This window comes from Mytilus californianus, unplaced genomic scaffold (assembly GCF_021869535.1).
Source record: "Mytilus californianus isolate M0D057914Y unplaced genomic scaffold, xbMytCali1.0.p SCAF_4, whole genome shotgun sequence".
Classification (NCBI taxonomy): Eukaryota; Metazoa; Mollusca; class Bivalvia; order Mytilida; family Mytilidae; genus Mytilus; species Mytilus californianus.
The window spans coordinates 123,948,941-123,972,229 of record NW_026262690.1 but is presented as its reverse complement, the minus strand read 5'-3'; the positions used below and the strand labels follow the sequence as shown (position 1 = coordinate 123,972,229).

The window sequence follows — 23,289 nt, the reverse complement described above, 5'->3', positions numbered from 1 at the left end:
GAAAAACAAGACTTGCAAGGTAGAAGCTTTAATACAGTAGATTACTACAAGCTTAGGTCAAAACGCCTTATGAAGGAAACAAAGCAATACGTTCTTAAAATGTTGCCTATATTTTTACGATAAAGAGACTTAATTTTTTCCAGATATTTGGAGAACAATCAAATTACTACAATACAACACGGATCGTTTCAAGGATTAACATCGCTCTACACTCTGTATGTATAACTTTGAGCAAATAACTATAACAAAAAGAATAGATATTATGTCCGTCGAGTTATTTTTATTTTAAAACACATATATATCAACGCTACTCTATGACAGAAAAGAAAAAAAGTATATGAACGGAACATCTTTAAGATAAACAGCAGTTTATTGAACATTACTTAAATTGTTTTTTTTTTTTTCATTTTAGTACAAATTAAATTACAGTTGTATTTCATTTACACCAAACTAAAGAAATTCTAAATGATCTCATTTAAAGAAATATTACTACTATACAAAACATGAAAAATATCCATTCAAAGATGGTTGTTCACGCTATCCTCAATACTGAACTGTTGTTTTTTATTTCATTTCTTTTGACAAGGATTAAAAAAGGTCCTCCAATATAATATTTTTGTGATTTTTGCCTGATCTTAAAGGCCAACCCAAGGACTAGCTCGTTTGTTGGATTCTCGTGTGTTTTTATAAAAGAGAGGCGAATGATATCAAAGGGACTAAGAATATATTTTTCTTTTATTCAGTAATCGAATCAGGATTGGATAACGACAAGGGCTCATCCAACTTAAACGCATGGTTCAATTTACAAATCCTTTTTCTTACCTAAAACACACAAGAGTCCGTATTTTAACCAAATTACGATATAGGAACAATAGAGCACAGGCGTCGACAAACAAAATATAAGTAAGATGTGTAGAATGTTATAAGATATATCATGTTAAAAAACATGTATTTGTCGCACATGCTTTCTTTGTTTCCTGTCCAAAAAGATAATGGAAATTTACTAGTTTTCATTTAATGTTCATAAAAAATTTAAAATCAGTGGTATTTGTGACGGAATAAATAGATCGCAAGTACGTAATTGTTAAACATTGTTTTAGCTTTGATTCATTGTGATATTGGTCAATATATCCTAATTTGAAAAATGAAGCTAGAAAAAGGGGCCATTTTAGGGCCTTATCGAACCCATTCCTTTACCTTAGTTGGGTTTCTTTCGATATATTTGATAACGTGCTGTTAGTGTTGTTTATTTTTATAACTTTTGGGAATGTATTAAAATAATTTATAAAATTGACATTTCAACTTAACCCAAACACGAAATGAGGTATAATTGTGCTTCTTCTTTTATCTATTATTTCATTGAAGTGATAACCTTGCATCAGAACTGCTTCCGACAACATTGTGGATCGCTTAAAAAAAGCTTAATTGGTAAAATTGAAATGATCCTCAGTCATCATAATACTTTAATATTGAAACTAAAAACAGTTTCTTTATAGTTCAAATTGTTTGTCTCGAATGGTGAAGCATAACCGTGGAAAATTTGCTCTACATTTGTTGAGATAAACACAATCTGTCGATACCTATATTTTGACATTGCACAAGGTCATGGTTTTCTCTGACTGTTAATGTCGTCTTTACACTAAATTCATTGGATGTTGGATGTGTACTGATTGGTATTGTGGTCTTAGATACATGATTTTTTTATTAGTTATTGGTTTTGAACTAGCTGCCAGAAACTGCGAGTTTTCTCAGATCTGTACTTAGTGTCCTTTTTGTTGTTAGGAATGAGGGATGGACATATACCCTGTCACCTCCTGTGTGTCTTTTTGTTTGATGCCTTTCTTTTTATCGGTCTGACGAGTTAAGCCTTTTTCAACTGATTTTTTATAGTTTGTTATGATGTTGTGCTGTTACACCACTGTCCAAAGTAAGGGGAGGGTGGAGCGCTCACAAACATTTTTAACCCCGCTAGATTCTTTATGTGCCTGTCTCAAATCAGGAGCATGAAGTTAAGTGGTTTTCGTTGGTTCACGTCTGTCATATTTGTTTTTCGTCACTTGTTTTGTTATAAATTAGGCCGTTAGTTTTTCCAATCGAATTGTTTCATATATTTCATGTCGTGACCTTTTATAGCCGACTATACAGTATGGGTTTTTTTCATTGTTGAAGGCCGTACAGTTGCCTTTAAATGCTTACATTCACTTTATTTGAACATTGGTGGATAGTTGTCTCATTGGCAACCATACAACTTCTCCTTATTTTTATAACATTTGAATTATTGTAAATTTACCACAAATTCGTACTTTTGGTTATTTTTGTCACCCGTAAAAGAGAGTACTTGCTTTTCATCTTCTTAAATACTTTGGATTTTCAAATAAGTTTGCCTCGAGCAGCATCACTGAATAGTCATTTATTGTCAAAATGTGCATGTAGTACAGAAAACTTCTTGTCTGAATTAGTTCACATTTGGTCATGCCGGGATTTTTATAACTTACTTTTCAATATTAGTTTTACTGAAAGTTGAAAATCGTACATTGTCTTAAGGAAAGAAACCTCCAACCGATGAATCACAGGCTCTTGATTTGGGACAGTCACACATAAAATGTCGGTTTCTTATATTAAAAGGATATTTTGAGAATCTTTAGTTTCAAATTCTCCACCAAACTTTTTATATAATATCAAGGAAAACATATAAATATGAAAAAAAACCGTAAAAAAAAAAGACATAAGTTTACAATAATATAAGAGGAAAACACAAGACTTGTAATGTAGAGGCTTTAATACAGTAGATTGATACAGGCTTAGGTCAAAACGCCTCGTGAAGGGAACATAGCAATACGTTCTTAAAATGTTGCCTATATTTATACTATAAAGGGATTTATTTTTTTTCCAGACATTTGGAGAACAATCAAGTTACTACAATACAACACGGATCGTTTCAAGGATTAACATATCTCTACACTCTGTATGTATAACTTTGTACAAATAACTATAACAAAAAGATTAGATATTATGTCCGTTGAGTTTTATTTTTTATATTAAAACAAATATATATACACGCTACTCTATGACAGAAAAGAAAAAAAGTATGTAAACGGAACATCTTTAAGATTAACAGCAGTTTGTTGAAAAAAACTTAATTTTTCTTTGATCATTTTAGTACAAATTAAAGTACAGTTGTATTTCACTCAAACCAAACTAAAGAAATTCTAAATGATCTTATTTTAAGAAATATAACTACTATACAAAACATGAAAAATACCCATTCAAAGATGGTTGTTCACGCTATTCTCAATACTGAACTGTTGATTTTTGTTACATTTCTTGTGACAAGAATTAAAAAAAAGTCCGCCAATATAATATGTTTGTGATTTTTACCTGATCTGGAAGGCCAACCCAAGGACTAGCTCGTTACTTGGATTCTCGTGTGTTTTTATAAAAGAGAGGCGAAGGATATCAAAGGGACTAAGAATATATTTTTCTTTTATTCAGTAATCGAATCAGGATTGGATAACAAAACGGGTTGATCCAACTTTAACGCAGGTTTCAAAATACAAATCCTTTTTCTTACCTAAAACACACAAGAGTCCGTATTTTAAAAAAATTACGATGTAGGAAACAAAGAGCAGAGGCGTCGACAAACAAAGTATATGTAAAATGTGTAGAATGTTATAACAAATATCATGCTAAACACATTTTTTTGTCGCACATGCGTTCTTTGTTTCATGTCCCAAAAAATAATGGAAATTTACTAGTTTTCATTTAGTTTTCATAAAAAAAAAAATCAGCTTTATTTGTGACGCAATAAATAGAACGCAAGTACGTAATTTTTTAACATTGTTTTAGCTTTGATTCATTGTGATATTGGTCAATATATCCTAATTTGAAAAATGAAGCTAGAAAAAGGGGCCATTTAGGGCCTTATCGAACCCACTCCTTTACCTGAGTTGGTTTTCTTTCGATATATTTGATAACGAGCTGTTAGTGTTGTTTTATTTATAACATTTTGAGAATTTATTAAAATAATTTATAAAATTTACATTTCAACTTAAACCAAACACTAAATGAGGTAGAGTTGTGCTTCTTCTTTTATCTATTATTTCATTGAGGTGATATCCTTGCATCAGAACTGCTTCCGACAACATTGTGGATCGCTTAAAAAAACTTAATTGGTAAAATTGAAATGTTCCACAGTCATCATAATACTTTAATATCGAAACTAAAAACAGTTTCTTTATAGTTTAAATTATTTGTCTCGAATGGTGAAGCATAACCGTGGAAAATTTGCTCTACATTTGTTGAGGTAAACACAATCTGTCGATACCTATATTTTGACGTTTTTGTCTGACTGTTAATGTCGGCTTAACCCTAAATACATTGGATGTTGGTTGTGTACTGATTGATACTTTGGTCTTAGATACATGATTTTTTTTATTAGTTGTTATTGGTTTTGATCTAGCTGCCAGTGACTGCGAGTTTTCTCAGTTCTGTACTTAGTGTCTTTTTTTGCTGTTAAGGATGAGGGATGGACATATACCCTGTCACCTCCTACTTGTGTTTTTGTTTGATGACTCTCTTTGTATCGATCTGACGAGTTAAGCCTTTTTCAACTGATTTTTATAGTTTGTTCTGATGTTGTGCTGTTACACCACTTTCCAAAGTTAGGGGAGTGTGGAGCCCTCACAAATATTTTTAACCCCGCCACATTCTTTATGTGCCTGTCTAAAGTCAGGAGCATGTAGTTCAGTGGTTGTCGTTGGTTCAAGTCTGTCATATTTGTTTTTCGTCAATTGTTTTGTTATAAATAAGGCCCTTAGTTTTTTCAATTGAAATGTTTCATATTTTTCATGTCGGGGCCTCTTATAGCCGACTATACGGTATGGGTTTTTTCATTGTTGAAGGCCGTACAGTTGCCTTTAATTGCTTACATTCACTTTATTTGAACATTGGTGGATAGTTGTCTCATTGGTAACCATACAACGTCTCCTTATTTTTATAACAAATGAATTATTGTAAATTAATCACAAACTCGTATTTTGGTTATTTTTGTCACCCGTAAAAGAAAGTACTAGCTTTCATCTTTTTAAATACTTTGGATTTTCAAATAAGTAAGCCTCGAGCAGCATCACTGAATAGTCAGTTATTGTCGAAATGCGCACGTGGTACATTCTTGTCTGAATTAGTTCACATTTGGTCATGAAGGGGATTTTTATAACTTACTTTTCAATATTAGTTTTACTGAAAGTTGACAATCGTACATTGTCTTAAGGAAAGAAACCTCCAACCGATGATTCACAGGCTCTTGACTTGGGACAGTCACACTTAAAATGTCGGTTTCTTATATTAAAAGGATATTTTGAGAATCTTTAGTTTCAAATTCTACACCAAACGTTTTATTTGATATCAAAGAAAATATATAAATATGAAAAAAAAAATGTAAAAACACATAAGTTTACAGTAATATGAGAGGAAAACATACAAAAAAGCCGAAAAAACAAGACTTGTAATGTAGAGACTTAAATACAATAGATTAATACAAGCTTAGGTCAAAACGCCTTATGAAGGGAACATAGCAATACACATATTCTTAAAATGTTGCCTATATTTATACTATAAAGAGATTTATTTTTTTCCCAGGTATTTGGAGAACAATCAAATTACTACAATACAAAACGGATCGTTTCAAGGATTAACATATCTCTACACTCTGTATGTATAATTTTGTACAAATAACTATAACAAAAAGATTAGATATTATGTCCGTTGAGTTTTTTTTTTTATATCAAAACAAATATATATACACGCTATTCTATGACAGAAAAGAAAAAAAAAAGTATATAAAGGGAACATCTTTAAAAGAGGGACGAAAGATACCAGAGGGACAGTCAAACTCATAGATCGAAAACAAAATGACAACGTCATGGCCAAAAATAAAAAGACAATCAGACAAATAATAGTACAGATGACACAACATAGAAAACTAAAGACTAAGCAACGCGAACCCCACCAAAAACTGGGGGTGATCTCAGGTGCTCCGGAAGGGTAAGCAGATCCTGCTCCACATGTGGCACCCGTCGAGTTGCTTATGTTATTACAAATCCGGTAAATAGTCTAATTCGGTAAGTCACATTCGTGAAAAAAGAAGGGTATTGTAGTTACGATATAAGGAACATATCCGATATCATCTGTGAAACGGTTATTCCATAACGGTCAACCAACTCGTGATGGCGTCCGTAAAATTTACGAAGGGATGACTTCAACTTCACCATTTGGAACTCTTGGTTTAATAGCTTCCCTGTGAGCAGCAATCCTCTATCAAGGAAATCATGATCGGAAACACAAGCCTGGGAATATCATATTTAAGATTAACAGCAGTTTGTTGAAAATTACTTAATTTTTTTTTTATCATTTTTGTACAAATTAAAGTACAGTTGTATTGTACTTAAACCAAACTAAAGAAATTCTAAATGATCTTATTTTAAGAAATATTACTATTATACAAAACATGAAAAATATCCATTTAAAGATGGTTGTTCACGCTATCCTCAATACTGAACTGTTGATTTTTGTTTCATTTCTTGTGACAAGAATTAAAAAAAGTCCTCCAATATAATATTTTTGTGATTTTTGCTTGATCTGGAAGGTCAACCCAATGACTAGCTCGTTTGTCGGATTCTTGTGTGCTTTTTCAAAAGAGAGGAGAATGATATCAAAGGGACTAAGAATATATTGTTCTTTTATTCAGTAATCGAATCAGGATTGGATAACGACACGGGCTGATCCAACTTAAACGATGGCTTCATAGTACAAATCCTTTTTCTTACCAAAAACACACAAGAATCCGTATTTTAACAAAATGACGATATAGGAAACATAAAGCACAGGCATCGACAAACAAAATATAAGTAAGAAGTTTAGAATGTTATAACAAATATCATGTTTTTTGTCGCACATGCATTCTTTGTTTCCTGTCCAAAAGAATTATGGAAATTCAGCCCTTTTTGTGACGCAATAAATAGATCGCAAGTACGTAATTGTTTAACATTGATTTTAGCTTTGATTCATTGTGATATTGGTCAATATATCCTAATTTGAAAAATAAAGCTAGAAAAAGGGGCCATTTTAGAGCCTTATCGAACCCACTCCTTTACCTTAGTTGGTTTTCTTTCGATATATTTGATAACGTGCTGTTAGTGTTGTTTTTTTTATAACATTTTGAGAATATATTAAAATAATTCATAAAATTGACATTTCAACTAAACCAAACACTAAATGAGGTAGAAGTGTGCTTCTTGTTTAATTATTATTTTATTCAGTTGATAACCTTGTATCCGAACTGCTTCCGATGACATTGTGGATCGCTTAAAAAACATAACTGGTCAAATTGAAATGTTCCTCAGTTATCCTAACACTTTAATATCGAAACTAAAAACAGTTTCTTCATAGTTCAAATTGTTTGTCTCGGATGGTGAAGGATAACCGTGGAAAATTTGCCCTACATTTGTTGAGGTAAACACAATCTGTCGATACCTATATTTTGGCATTGCACAAAGTCATGTTTTTCTTTGACTGTTAATGTCGTCTTTACACTAAATCCATTGGATGTTGGATGTTTATTGATATTTTGGTCTAAGATACATGATTTTTTTTGTTAGTTGTTATAGGCTTTGAACTAGCAGCCATTAACTGTGAGTTTTCTCAGATCTGTACTTAATGTCTTGTTGTTGTTAGGGACGAGGAATGGACAAGCCACCTCCTGTTTGTGTTTTTGTTTGATGATTTTCTTTGTATCGATTTTACCAGTTAAGCTTTTTCAACTGAATTTTATAGTTTTCCTATGTTGTGCTGTTACACCAATGGAAAAAAGAGTACTAGCTCTTGATCTTAAATACTTTGGATTTTCAAATAGTTTGGCTCCAAGCAGCATCACTGAAGAGTCGTTTATTGTTGAAATGTGCATGTGGTGCAGAAAAATTGGTCCCGTTAATGTTATTATTGTTTTTGTTTCATCAAAGAAGTTTGAAGCTTCCCGATTGATTAGATCCTAAACATTGATAGTTATCAATTGCAGAATAGGAGGATACAAGTTTTGGTAAATTAACATACTATTCAAGGTTAAGATCTATGAAATATCGTGAGCCTAAATCCATCAATTGGAAATACAACTTCAAAATACTGATGGATTCGGTCGAGGATTATGCCAGGCAATGGGCTAAACGCGAGAAAGAAGACGTAGATACTCTTTCCGAATGAATTAAGGCTGTGAGGTCGTTGATACAAATCAGAATTAAGAAACTAAATGGGTCTATCAATACCTATGCTACGTCAATCTTTAAAGACCCAAAATGTTGCAAAACACTTGTCCTACCTCCATGACAAATATGTTGTTGTCCCCGCAGATAAAGCCCCAAACAACATCGTTTTTGTGTGTAAATCTCATTACAAAAAAGAATGATAAATGAATTAGGTATTGACAATTAACTTGGAAACTCAACATATACCCTCACGACACTTACCAAAGAGGAAATTCTGGATAATCATAAGTCTGTTCTATGTTCCTTTGGAATTTCAACCAAAGATGAAGAACTTGATCTTCAATCACTGTATTGGATACCTAAACTACATACGTGTCCTTATAAACAACGGTATATTGCTGGGTCTTCCAAGTGCTCCATGAAACCTCTTTCTAAATTATTAACATCTATTTTATCAGCAATCAAAGCTGGGCTTCAAAGTTATTGTGAAACTGCCTATTTTAGAGGTGGCGTGAATCAGATGTGAATACTAAAACAATCCAAAGATCTTTTAGAGTACATACAATCTAAGACGCTCTCATCTTGCAATAGTATTAAAACATTTGGCTTTTCTACACTTTACACAATTATTTCCCATTCCAAACTAAAAGACAAATTGAAAGAGTTGGTATTGCTTTGTTTCATAAAAAAGAATGGCGAACGTAGAAACAAGTATCTTGTCTTGGAGAGGGATAAATCCTACTTTGTAAAGAATTACTCTGATTCGAACAAAAAATTCTCTTAAACTGACATTATCAAGATGCTTGATTTCTTGATTGACAACATATTTGAGACTGTCGGCATTCTAATGGAAACCAATTGTGCCCCTCTTCTTGCCGACTTGTTTCTTTATTATTATGAGGCTGACTTCATACAGGAACTTGTTAGAAAGAAAGATAAGAAGATAGCTATATCCTTTAAATTTACTTTCCGCTATATAGATGAGTAAAGGATACAACAGATACAGTTAGGTCTGCCTCATATCTTGACTTACATCTAGAAATTGACAATGAGGGTCGGTTGATAACAAAACTTTACGACAAAAGAGATGATTTCAGCTTCCCAATTGTGAACTTTCCATTTCTATGTAGCAACATTCGAGCAGCGCCTGCATACGGAGTATATATCTCCCAATTGATACGATATTCCCGGTCTTGTATTTCCTATCATGATTTCCTTGATAGAGGGTTGCTGCTCACAAGGAAGCTATTAAACCAAGAGTTCCAAATGGTGAAGTTGAAATCATCCCTTCGTAAATTTTACGGACGCCATCACGAGTTGGTTGACCGTTATGGAATAACCGTTTCACAGATGATATCGGATATGTTCCTTATGTCGTAATTACAATCGACTTCCATTTTCACCACGAATGTGACTTACCGAATTAGACTATTAACCGGATTTGTAATAACATACGCAACACGACGGGTGCCACATGTGGAGCAGGATCTGCTAATCCTTCCGGAGCACCTGAGATCACCCCAAGTTTTTTGTGGGGTTCGTGTTGCTTAGTCTTTAGTTTTCTATGTTGTGTCTTGTGTACTATTATTTGTCTGTTTGTCTTTTTATTTTTTAGTCATGGCGTTGTCGGTTTGTTTTCGATCTTTGAGTTTGACTGTCCCTCTAATATCTTTCGCCCCTCTTCTATACGAAAGAAGCATTGTTATTAATCCTTAAAAGTTTCAAACAGTTATATGATTTAAAAGACTTTTACTTGATTCAGAAATTTGGCAAACAATCAAATATCTGCATGTATATATTTGGATAGGTTTTTTTATTAACTGAATATCACGTCCGGCGTGTTTGTAATTGCTGTTAAATTGATCGATTGTTTTTATTTATATTTCTTGTAATAAATCAAATGTTTTAAAAAGAAGTAAAATCACAAAAGATACCGAACTTTGAGGAAAATTCAAAACGGAAAGTCCCCAATCAAACGACAAAACCGAAAGCCCAAACACATCAAACGAATAGACAACAACCGTCACACTCCCGACCCGGCACAGGCACCTCCCAATAAAGAAAAACGGTGGACTAAACCCAGCCTTACTGCCAGCTTAACCTCTGCCCCGTATGACAGTCGCATAAAATTCCATTATATTGACAACGATGAGTGAACAAAACAAACAGACATAATAGGTGAAAATGTCAAAAATAAGGGTACAGCAGTCAACATTGTGTTAAAATCTTAATCACTATAAAAACAAACAAATATGTAACAAAGAAACACAAAAAGGCATATAGACAAAGCAAATTAATAAAAACGAAAGACAAGAATACAAAAATCTACCATAGCACAATAACACAATGACAGGATGTATAAGTACAGAGCCACGTCATATGTAACAAAGAAAGACAAAAAAGGCATATAGATAAAGTACATTAGCAAAAAATGAAAGGCAAGAATACAAAAATTTACCATAGCACAATAACACAATGACAGGATGTATAAGTACAGAGCCACGTCATATGTAACAAAGAAACACAAAAAAGGCATATAGATAAAGTACATTAGCAAAAAATGAAAGGCAAGAATACAAAAATTTACCATAGCACAATAGCACAATGACAGGATGTATAAGTACAGAGCCATGTCAAATGGATATCACCAAAAACAGAATAAACAGTAAAATTAATATTCACAAAGACAAATAAAAGAATACTATAACACGTTATTAAGATGATAAACAACGTCAGTACCTATAATCTATACTTCAAGACCATCGTGTATCATTTGTGAAGTTGATACGGAATATTTATCAACAAGTTCTTGATACCTTCCGATGAACTTTTTTAGAAAAAGGACGAGACGTTCTTTGACATACCCCTGGTTCTTCAACTTTCTGCTCAGACACTGGTGACGTTTTACAAAGTCTGAGTAGGAGCTGCAAGCTCTTGAATGCCGAATAAGTTGGGAAATGTGTATCCCATTTGCAGGTGAAGTTGATATATTGCTACTAAGGTGGGGGAAATTGATAATTTCAAAATTAAAATCGTCTCGTTTGTCATAGATTCTGGTACTGAGATGACCGCGTATGTCAAACTCGAGGTATAAGTCTAAAAATGAGGCGGAGGAAACCGTGTCTGTTGTTTCTTTAATCTCAAAGTTCTGAGGGATATATCAATGGAATCAAATCAGAAAAGTTTGGATTATTCAAGATATCATTATAATTATCCTTTTTTTTATATTTAGTTGTCCTTGATTCAAATATTCTTATGAATTAAAAAAATTAACAGCATGGTATGTTTAACATACATGTCTGTAATGATTTATATATCAGTAACATCTTTTTATTTTCTATCTGCGAATAAGAGACAAATAGGTAACGGTTACCGTAAAAGTTCATATCTTTTAAATTTGCATTATAATCATAAACTGTTCAATCAGAAATGATTGAACTACAACTTTATTTTCTTAATTGGAGGGAGGAGAACACAATTAAGTAAATTAAACAAGAAGAAGGAAAATACGGGTATAAAACAACACACGAATAACAGTTTCAGTGTACCCGTTTTGATTAATTCGCAAATGAATATTGACCACTGTTCTACAATAAAAAAAATCTTTTGTTTCAGACACTTGCAGAACAATCAAATCACTACAATACAGCAGGGATCGTTCAAAGATCTACCATCGCTTGGAAAACTGTATGTATTAATTTGTACAATATATTATTAACTCTAACCTTAATAGCATGTCAGTGTGTTTGTTCTGTTTAAAAATTATTTTGAATCATTGTAAGCAGTGATTGTTATATAAGTGTACCTTTGATAACTAATTATTCTAATTAATTTGTTCTGAAGTCTAAGATTCAATTTTCTCCAGCAATCATTATTTTCATTAAGGAAAAGAGGAAAGTATAATAAATTGATAAAAATAAGAAGATGTGGTATGATTGCTAATGAGACGAACAGTCAGCTATAAAAGACTCCGAAATAACAAACGTAAAGCCCTTCAAAACAATGAACGAAAAATAAATATGATACACAGCAACAAAAACAACAACTAACAAATTACAGGCTCCTGACTTGTGACAGCCACATACATAATGTTGCGGAGTTAAACCAGTTTGTTGACGCCAAAGCCTTCCCCTAACCTAGGAAAGTGGTGTTACAGTTCAACATAAGAAAAAACTATAAATCAGTTGAAAAGTTCTTAACTTAGCAGACCAATATAACGTAGAAAGACATACAACAAAAACACAGACCGGACGTGGCAGGGTATTCTAATCCCCCAAAAGAAAGACACTAAGTACAGATCTGAGAGTACTTGCAATTACTGACAGCTAGTTCAAAGTCAATAACAACTAATAACAAAATCATGCACAAAAATATCAATCAATACACATCCAACATCCAATGGATTTAGTCAGAGAAGAACATGACCTTGTGCACTGCCAAGATACATGTATCAACAGATTGTAGAGCCATGAATGTGCATATGTATATGAAAATAATATTTAGTTTGATTTTAATTTACTGATAACAAAATGAATATTAATCATTGTACCAATAAAAACAATATTAAATGATCTAATAACAGTGTTGAATAGGTTACCTTTTATAATAAGTGTATTTAAAGGATCGATAAGTTACCTGGATCGTAACTAAATTTCCGGCCCGGTAAACAACATCTCCGTAAAAAAAAAATCCGAAAAGATCTAAGTTAATGGAAAACTGTCGATCAGATATGATAAGCATCGACGATTTAAAAAAAAATGGATATTCACGCTAGTTTCATTAATTTTGACGGGAGTAGTTCGGTTTGATGTCGAAATTGCATTAAGGATTAAATTTAAGAATATCATTTAAAACAAAAAAATTATATTACAAAATAACATGCAAAAACAAAGATTGCTTACACATCTAGAATAAAAGCCTTCCATAATATAACTGCTTTCGGAAATGAAAGTCCATGCATACTTATTCAAGTTTTGAAAGTATTCAAATGAGTAACAGGTTTTCAAGCGAATGTAGCTTACATGAGCTAGGTGTGAATATATCATATACATATTTCCATAATAGTAAACATCATATGTAAATTATTTTATTACTTTTTTCAACAGACATCTGGAATACAACAACATATCTGTGATTGAAAATAACGCTTTTATAGATATGTCTACAGGACTAATTTTGTAAGTTAGTCTAAGCATTAACTGATGAAATCACATTATTATGAGTTTATTATTGGAGAGTAACCTTTTTCAAAAAGACAACTTGAATGCACCCACCTAACTTATATCTTATATCAATCAAAAGCTTTTTATCTGTGCTTTCTCTTTTGCCCTATCCTCAATAACTCGTAGAGATTCGGGAGACTGATTTATAAACTTGTTTCCGAATCTCAAATCTAAATTTTATGTAGAATTAAACTTATTTATTGTTAAAAAATCCGTACGGTACAACTTTCGTGAACTCAAGGTCAAAGAATAAGAATGAAAATTCTTAAAATTTGCAGGAATTAAACTAAATGCCCTTTTACTGGTTCAAATCTTATATTGTAGTCTTAAAATCATATGAACCTAATAGAACAGAATACCATAATTCCAAATCAAATGCAAATGAAAATGTTTATTGCGCAAAATTTACCGAAAAACATTTCTTGAGTTACCCATATTTATTTGTCAAAAATAAATAATGATATCATCAATAGGTTAAGGGATTTTTTTCCATGAGTATAAGTTACAATACATTCAATATTCGTCAGGAAGCAGCCTTCTAATGAAGATTTTGCAATTGCCCTAAATACCACCATCTGCAAATAGTGATCATTTTGCTTTAACATTGATTGTTGTCAATATTAGGCGAAAGTAATGTACCATATTTCAAAAAGGGTTAATAAAAGTGTTTTAAGGAATAAACATGTTTAGAAGTTTTTTTTCATTAAATATTCGATTGAATACTGTTTGCAACACGCGCTTTTCAATCACAAATCCGACTAATTTTATTCTTTAATGTAGGCACAATGTTACGTACTAATAATTTTGTTTTAAAAACATGACCTATTACTAGAATATGAATTATTATTGTGGAAGATACCCTTCCTGAGCAACTCCCATCACTATTTTGAGGACTATTGTTTGTATATCCTACCTATTCGCTAATAATCTGTGTTTTTCCAGCTATGGTTTGAGACTGCCTCCTCTATACCTTTTCCTTCTTTCAACCAAGCAAAGTATAACCACCGTGTTCAAAGTTAAGTCGATAAATGAAAAAATCACAACAGAACTTAAAACTCAGATATCTATGTAAGATATATATGTGTGTGTGTGTGTGTGTGTCTGTGTTAAGCGGAACTGTAGGAATCTTCTTGTACCTACGCCTATTTGACTATGTTCTTTCCCTAATACATCAATCTATTAGTCTAAAAAGCTTTGTAATGAGCAATACTCCTTCTTCATCTGTAGGTAGATTTTAGTGAAGTTCTAAGTCTTAAAGTGCACATATCTACATAAATGGATTTTATTCATGATAAACAAATCCAAATACAATTAATAGTAAGCAATTCAAATTCATCATTACAGACTTGTTTTAAGTTATCTCAATCTAGCGCTTGTTTTTTTCACATTTATGCATACCATTTGTGTGTGTTTTTTCATGTCACCATATATTAGATACTTGTTGCAGGTATGAGGTCTTCACACTGTTAGAAAACCAAATGAACAAATTAGCATACAAAGTACGGGAATGTGGAGGAAATAAAAACGATTTTACTTCTTGTTTGGATAAAGTGTTAGGGGTTTCCTTTTTTAATTTACTTCGTAAAATAGACAATACCATTGTGTGAAGACACATTGGTAGCATTGGGCTGTTTTCTGCTCTTTGATCGGGTTGTTGTCTCTTTGACACATCCCCCATATTCATTCTCAATTTTAATACTTCCGATCAATTAATGCTGACAAGCAATTTATTAACGCGACTTTTCCAGTTAGAAACCTCGTTCTTTTCTAGTATGAAAATGAAATGAAAAAACCTCCATGATTTCGCTGCAAGGTCGATAACAGAGGGCTTGAGGCAAACAATACAATAACCGAGAAAATAAATCGGTTCAGATGACAAAAAAAAGCAATTAGAAAATTTAGATAAATTCAATTTTCATTTGTCAAAATCGTCCAAAATGTTTAGGTTTTGTCATCTTTATTACTGATTTACCAAGTTCCCCGAATTTTCATTATATTTCGTGTTAATGGACTTTTATTTGATTTGTTGTCTGATTCTTACATTGACCTGTACCTAAACAGAACTTTATTGTAACAATATATATCCTAATTATACATGAATTATCTTTTAGTGAGAGGTTTAGCTAGCTATAAAACCAGGTTCAATCCACCATTTTCTACATAAGAAAATGCCTGTACCAAGTCAGGAATATGAAAGTTGTTATCCATTCGTTTGATGTGTTTGAACTTTTGATTTTGCCATTTGATTGGAGACTTTCCTTTTTGAATTTTCCTCGGAGTTCAGTATTTTTGTGATTTTACTTTTTAATATGTGAATTTTTAATCAATGCTTTACAGATTATCTTCTAAGAAAGCAATCTGGTTTTTTGAATGCCTTAAATGAGAATATTATGTGGCACGTCTATCATGAATTTTGATGCAAAATCATTGCCAAGTAAATTTGGAATACATCTAGTCTAAATACATATATATCTTTTAGTTTCAATTATGCAAATTTATGTGTTACATGTGGCTGTGGCAATATTAAAAGTGATGCTGATTGTTTGAATTGATGGTGTGACACCTACACAGTAATGTCTTTCTTGATACCCCTAACATTTAAAATATTTAGAAAGTCTTATTATAACTAGATTGATTGCGAGTTGCTAGAATTTTTATATCAACATTTAGATAAATATTATAAGTTAACGTAGCTGCAACATTTCATTTTTTACAGGTAAATTACATAGTTTAGTTCCTAATGCAGACAGACACAAATAAAATTTTCAGTGTCTAGTTTATACATGTTACAGTTTTACACCCTTCGTCAATGTACGATACAGTTGAAGCAACTTGGAAACAAATTTAGTTATGAGAATTATTTGAAATTTAACTTTTCTAAGATGGGAACGAAATTAGACTACAAAAGAAATGATCTGTCAAATTTCTGCGTTGTGGACTTTTTATTCATATGAATATTTAGTTGTTTAGTGCATGTTTAATCTTTACTCGCTAGATAATTTATTGTTGCAAGCAAGAAATTTTGTTCGTGGCATGCAATTTTATTTGACGGTAATTGGACATTTACAAGTACAAGTTCGTTGTTAAAAAAATATTTCTTGTTTATTTTTGTTTCAAATATATAATATATTTATTATATTTAAGATATCTTGATGGAAATAATATTGATGGTATTGACGGAGGAATATTTGGAGAACAGAAAACACTTCAAGAAATGTAAGAAGAGTCGTCGTACGTTTAAAACATATGTGTTTGCACATTTTGTATATTTCCATTGACTCATAAAGCTTATATATAAAAATAAGAAGATGTGGTATGATTGCTAATATGACAACTCTGCACCAGAGACAAAATATCATAGAAGTTAACAACTATATGTAACCATACTGCCTTCAACAAAGAGCAAATTTTAAACCGCACAGTCAATTATTGAAGGTCCAGAAATGTAAAACAATTCAAACGAGAAAAATAACTGCTTGATATATGTACAAAACAGTGAACGAAAAACAAATATGATTTTCAGCAACAAATATCAATAGAAAAATGTCCGGACAGATAATACATTAAAAAACAACTGTACACAAAAAACATAAACCAGTCTGTCGTACACGGTGAAGCTGAGTATATTGGCGTTGCAGATTTAGAAATAGCTTATTGTGAAAGTTTCGTATTCTTTATATATTCCTGACTTTCTTCTCTTTTAAAAACTCAGAAGTCTGCAGAACAATAGTTTTAAAACAGTGAAACAAGAAACCTTTGCAGGTTATTATACAGTAAATAAGATGTAAGTTACATATTTAAAATTAACTACTTACATTATAAATCCTTGAACAAAAACGTATATTTTGAGATTTTGACTAAAACTTACTCCAATTAAGTAGTTGTTGTATACACTTGTTTATAAGAACAATTAAATTAATTCCAAGAAATATATATCAATGGTCAAAAACTCGTCGTGTCAATGACATTTGGGTCTCATCGTTGCAAATTCTCTTTTTTTAAACCATTTTTAGCACAGATAATAAAAGGAGTTCATTATTCATCACTTTCCGTTTGCCTTTTATGCTCAGTTATTGAATTTGTATTCAACAATAATTATGATTTTCAGAATCCATCATTCAAATTCTATTCAACATACAGGAAATTTTAGTTGTGTTTAAAAAATTTCGACAAATCATGAAGGCCAATTATACATTTCATTCGTAATTTCAACATCGCAACCAAGACACAGCGAATATTGATTGATTAGAGATCCTTAGGATATTTATGTAAAAGAATATGAGAAACCGCTTACCCAAATTGAAACTATGAAATATTAAATCGGTTGTCCAAACAGAAAATGTCCTTTAAGCTGAGATCAGACAGCACAAATACAACGGTCTGTGACTAATATATCATATCAAATAGTTTGGAGACATATTTGTAAGATTTGCATGATGAAAGAACGCTCTAATAAAATTCTTGGGATTAATGTTTTATTACATGGATAACATTTCTATGGACATGCATAAATTTGACATATTTAAATGTATACATGGAACATGAACGTGCGGAAATTTGACATAAAACCTACAGCACAAAAAAACTAGATAATTATATAGGTAAACAGCGATATTAAATAAGAAACAAGTGTAATGTACAATATTTTATTATCTAAATCAAAAGAAGAATGACTTAATTTACCAGCCCAGAAGTCAGCACTTCTGTGTTGACATGAATTATCATTCATATGGTCATAATTATCAAGTAACTGTTAACAAAACTTTGAATTTTCGAAATACTTAGGCTTTTCTACCTCAGGAATAGAATACCTTAGCTGTATTTGGCAAAACTTTTTGACATTTATGGTCTTCTATGCTCTTCAACTTCGTATTTTATTTGGCTTTTTTAACTTTTTTGATTCGAGCGTCATTGATGAGTCTTTTGTAGACGTAACGCGCGTCTGGCACAAATACAAAATTTCAATCCTGGTATCTATGATGAGTTTATTTAACTCTCACTTTTGCTTATCGCCAACAACCCAGGCCACCTTAATAGACCATAGTTCAACAAAGAAGCATACGAAAAATTTGCGTTGTCAGTGTTTCTCTAGAAACCAATGGGTACAATTAAAGGAAAACAATACAAAATAAATCTTGAATAGGCGTACCGAAAATTGTTTTATCGGGTCGTGCATTAATTTTATTTGTGATAAATTAAAACAACTTGTTTGAATCGTTTCATATTTTGTCCTATTAATGACGACTTTTGAAATCGATTTTGTTCAATCTTTTATGCCTTAAGATGACATATAGTTGTTTAAAAAATCAACGTAATTTGACATGGGTGGACAGTTGTGGCTAATTGGCAATTCTACCACATAGCCCTATTTTATATCAATATTGTTAAATTGAGACAAATGTTATTTTTCCTTTTAGGACATTGATGGGCGTTGTTGTTTGAAATCTTAGCTAATGTTTTGGCTTTAAATTTTATTTAAAAGAGTAGATTTTAACATTGAACAAATTATTTTTCTATTAAAAAGCATTGCCAATGAACGATAAAAGAAAAACAGAATATACAAATTAATTGTTTTCGAGATAATGAGATCGATAAATAATATTAACTGTTTTAAAACTAATACTTGCAGGTCTTTGCAATTATGCAGCATAGAGATGTTAGAAATAGGAGCTTTCCGCGAAGTGAAAGACATTTATATCATGTGAGTTGACATCGTCTTAATTCACATCATTGTTAGGTTGCCTGAAACATTATTTGGATTCGGTATGTTGATAATTTTCTTCCGAAACAAAACTCCGAAATTCAAAATATAGTTTTATCATCTAAAATAATAACATAATACCTGTCGGTAAATCAACATATAGATTAAGGCAACAGTAGTCTACCTATGTTCAAAATGTGGTAAATCGATTAAAAAAAGACAACTGCAGGGTTTCCATGACTGCAAAAATAAAATGTATGTTATCATTATGTCGACATTTATTAAACTACATAAAATACACAATAATTTAAGAACCTTACATTTTGCAAAAGACTGCCAGTCGAAGGTGACTGATAAAACATTTGTTAAGATGTGAAATGAGTAAGATTTAAGAAATGTTCTAGCTTATAGCATGTTTTCTTCTTTTGAACATATCATAAACAGGCCGAGACCACTAAAATTCTGTCATCAAACTACACTTGCATAGTAATTTTCCAACTACAATATGTTAACATGTTCTTGAGAAATTGAACAATTGACACAATGAACCACGATACTACTACGAGTTTATTATCACCTAAGAACACGAGGAATATAGTTAAAAAGTGTCTTTGTGTATTGCATCGTTGGATCTGTTGTTTAATATATATGTTCATCTTGATACATGTAGTGTATATAACATAATCTTCAATTTGCATCCTCAGTTTTTAAAAATGTTGTACACCCGCCTCAGCATTTGACTTTTTTTTTCTTGTGAAAGTAGTAAAGAAAAAGTTTTATCTATTGTTATGCACTGTATGTATGCATTCATTTTAACGAAGTGTCTGCTGTTCAGTTAAAGTTCTCTGCGCTCTTCAAAACTAGTTAAAATATTAAGAAATAGATTACATGATATTTTATGTTTTAGGAATTTTCCTATCATGTTTCATTATGTATTTTTATACACATTGCTCTTTCATAAAGCACAGAAACGGCGTAGAAATCTTTCTTGATATCAATCCTTATTTGCTGCAAAGCGCCAAGGTTTAGTAGACATATACATATTTTATATGTTCTGCTTGCGTTGACTATTTGGCTATATCTATAAATGTAATTACATTTAAATTATCAACCGGCATTTCAAAATATTCTCATTAATTTGTTATTATATGAAAAACAATATGTCTATTGTTGAAGCCGTTATGCTACCCCTTAGTTGTCTTTTTTTTTTGGTTGCTTTTTCGATGACATATACGTCACATCTCCTTTAATTACTATCCGCAGTTCAAACCATATTACATGACATCATATACCCGTATACGTTTACACAAAATCACTACGCGCCAAAAACAAAAACAAAAAAAAATAAATAAAAAAAAAAAAATAAAAGGAGCTGCGCTTTTTTGTTATTCATCTCAAAGTGACATTTTGTAATCATGTTGTGATTCCACGTGAAGAAAATAAAATAAAATTGAGGATGAATGAATGATAGTATATTATCATACACGAATATACAATGACAACCCATTACGTGTTTACAATAAATCAACGATAGTGCAATGTTCAGATCATGTGGTAACAATAGAAAACACTTTCTGATCATCTCTAAGGGTGTGTGCAGCATTTGGCTTAAGTTTTTGGACAAAAGCCATTTTGTTAACCTTTACAACAAAAGAAAAACAAATCATAAAATGATAACATATTCTTTGCAAAAGATAAACGATTTGTTAGTGCATTTTACGGATATTTGACACTCGCTTTTCCAATCTACGAGATACATGAATAATTGTGGAGACCCCAGTTCTCGAAATTTTTATGCAAGTACAACTAATCCTTTTAAGGTTTTTGTGTTGTTTGGTTGCTATCTCGTGAACGAATGTTTTAAATCTTTGTTTATTTATCCATAATATTAGTGGCTATTCGTTAAGTAAACACACGTGTTCTCGGTAAATTGTAAACACTTTGTAGTCCATCATGCATTGCAACTCATTCGATAGATTGGTCAATGACCCACTAAAAAATTGAGTATTATGTGAACACACGGTATTGAGCTAAATTAGGTATACTCGTATAAGGTAGTGTACCCGACCTGATAAACATTACATATTACGCTAACTGAAAGAAAGTGCTTTTCGTCTTCAATTTGGCAACTATCCAAACACATACACATACAATCTCAATTAATTACCATTGACATAATTGTTTCCATTCCATACTTTCTGATACGATGATTTTTTGTCCTAAAAATACTCCAATGAAAAACGATTTGAACATTTGCAATACACTTATTATAACGAATTTAATGTAACACTCCATACTCCTTTGACCTTTTTCTTCTCATCACCCATTAATTAACCCTTTTGAAGATTAACTGATATTGCGACATTTAAGACTTAAGATTTAATTTCATTACTTAAAACTTGAACGTTTTAAAGAGTATCACATGGTTAAAAAAACATGTGATCTCTGGCAGCCACACTATTGCTTCTATTGCTTAGCATAAGAAAAATACACAACCATTGGTACGCATACTTTTAAAATAGAACCACACCTGTGGTCTCTTGGTTGCCTGCCCGCCTCGAGTACTAGAGATCATTGATTCAAACCCTGGCCGGATCAAACCAAAAACTGAAACATTGGTATTTGCTGCTTCTTCGAAAAGTACGCGTCGTTTAGAAGTGAGAACAAAGAATGGTCAGCAGTCGTCAGGATAATGTGTCGGGAAGGTCAACCTGTTTTCTCGTCCTGAAGATGCATTTGAATTGCCAGTCGAAAAACCATTCGTCTATCCAATGTATGCAATTGTGTGTATTATTTCCCCATACATCAGAAGCCTACAACTTAATTCTACTAAAGAGTTATATAATTTTGTTAAAATCTCAAAAACTCTTATAACATATCATTTGTCTTACTGTAAGATTTCATTGAATTCAAATTTAAAGTTAGAACTGAAATACGGGTTCATGTCAATAGATCAAAAACACTTTAAGCGGTTGAAAAAAACACAGATATAGGAAAATATGAAATATGATACATAATATAACACTTCAATCTAAAGGAAACCAAATTTAGAGCTAAATTCAGTTTACTTGGAAAGGTAAGCAGTGAATTCTATACCAGTTGCACTCGTATCGTCTATATGGTATTTACACATTCAATGACAAGTTGCATTTATTGCATTCGTACAATAATAGATTGAATAGTGGATTCGAAAGTCGAACTTGTAAGTGGTTTTCTGTGACACGCATTACCTGATCTTGCGAATTAAACTGTCGAAGGGTTAACATCAATATTACATTAGAAAACTATTGTTTCAATCACTTCTTTGTAAACAGCAGGTACATTTCAAGGAACTCACTCACAAAAAGTCTTGAAATATTGCAACACCTAGGAGATATATACCGTATAAACAGCATGCAAATTGCTTTGATACTATTTTAAAACTAGTGCTAAGAATGTAAATGCATATCTTGAATAAGACATAATGATGAGGTTCTGGTCCTTTGGTATCCTGCTTACATTCTTGACATTGGTTTTGTTCAATATATAGAAAAGTTACAAGATTATACGCTCACGAAACAACAGCCTAATTGACACAAACATCTAAAAGACAGCTTTTGGTTAGCATGATTAACGTGCAGTCTTCTGCTATAGACAGGTGTCCACACGAAATTTCAAAGTATAAATCTCCCATAGTATACAACAATTGAAAATAGATATGACGTAATATATCAAAGATTTCCCGTCAACACCAGCGTTTCCTTGTGACAAAAACTCCAATATTAAACATAAGACAACCACTGACGATGTTTCTTGTATAAATAAGTAAGGTTCATGGAAATATTGCGGGATCAAACATAGTTTAAAGCAATATCATCCATCCCATTTAAATGTTTACTCTTCACTTAAGCATTAAAAAAAGTGCAATTAGTGCCAATCGTTTTAAGGTATAACATATCTATATCCACTATAACAACATAATTTTCATTGTAGTAATTACTTTGTAACAAGAAAAAAAAAAGGAAATATAAAACGTGTTGGATTTTTTAATTACCAGTTAACATTTATATAATTACATGTTATCATTGTCCCGCACGAACATCTAACCTGAGCGGACTAGCTGATGCTCTTC

General features: G+C 31.8%; 1 protein-coding gene across 1 annotated transcript in view; it reads left to right on the top strand.

Annotated features, from left to right (window-relative positions):
- LOC127739313 (adhesion G protein-coupled receptor E1-like) overlaps positions 1-23,289 on the top strand; it is a 131,970-nt gene that overhangs the window by 21,831 nt on the left and 86,850 nt on the right. The window contains exons 7-14 of the mRNA XM_052250983.1: positions 144-215; positions 2,894-2,965; positions 5,638-5,709; positions 11,871-11,942; positions 13,361-13,432; positions 16,622-16,693; positions 17,190-17,261; positions 19,107-19,178. Coding sequence (XP_052106943.1) covers positions 144-215; positions 2,894-2,965; positions 5,638-5,709; positions 11,871-11,942; positions 13,361-13,432; positions 16,622-16,693; positions 17,190-17,261; positions 19,107-19,178 — 576 coding nt within the window. The remainder of the gene's footprint in view (positions 1-143; positions 216-2,893; positions 2,966-5,637; positions 5,710-11,870; positions 11,943-13,360; positions 13,433-16,621; positions 16,694-17,189; positions 17,262-19,106; positions 19,179-23,289) is intronic.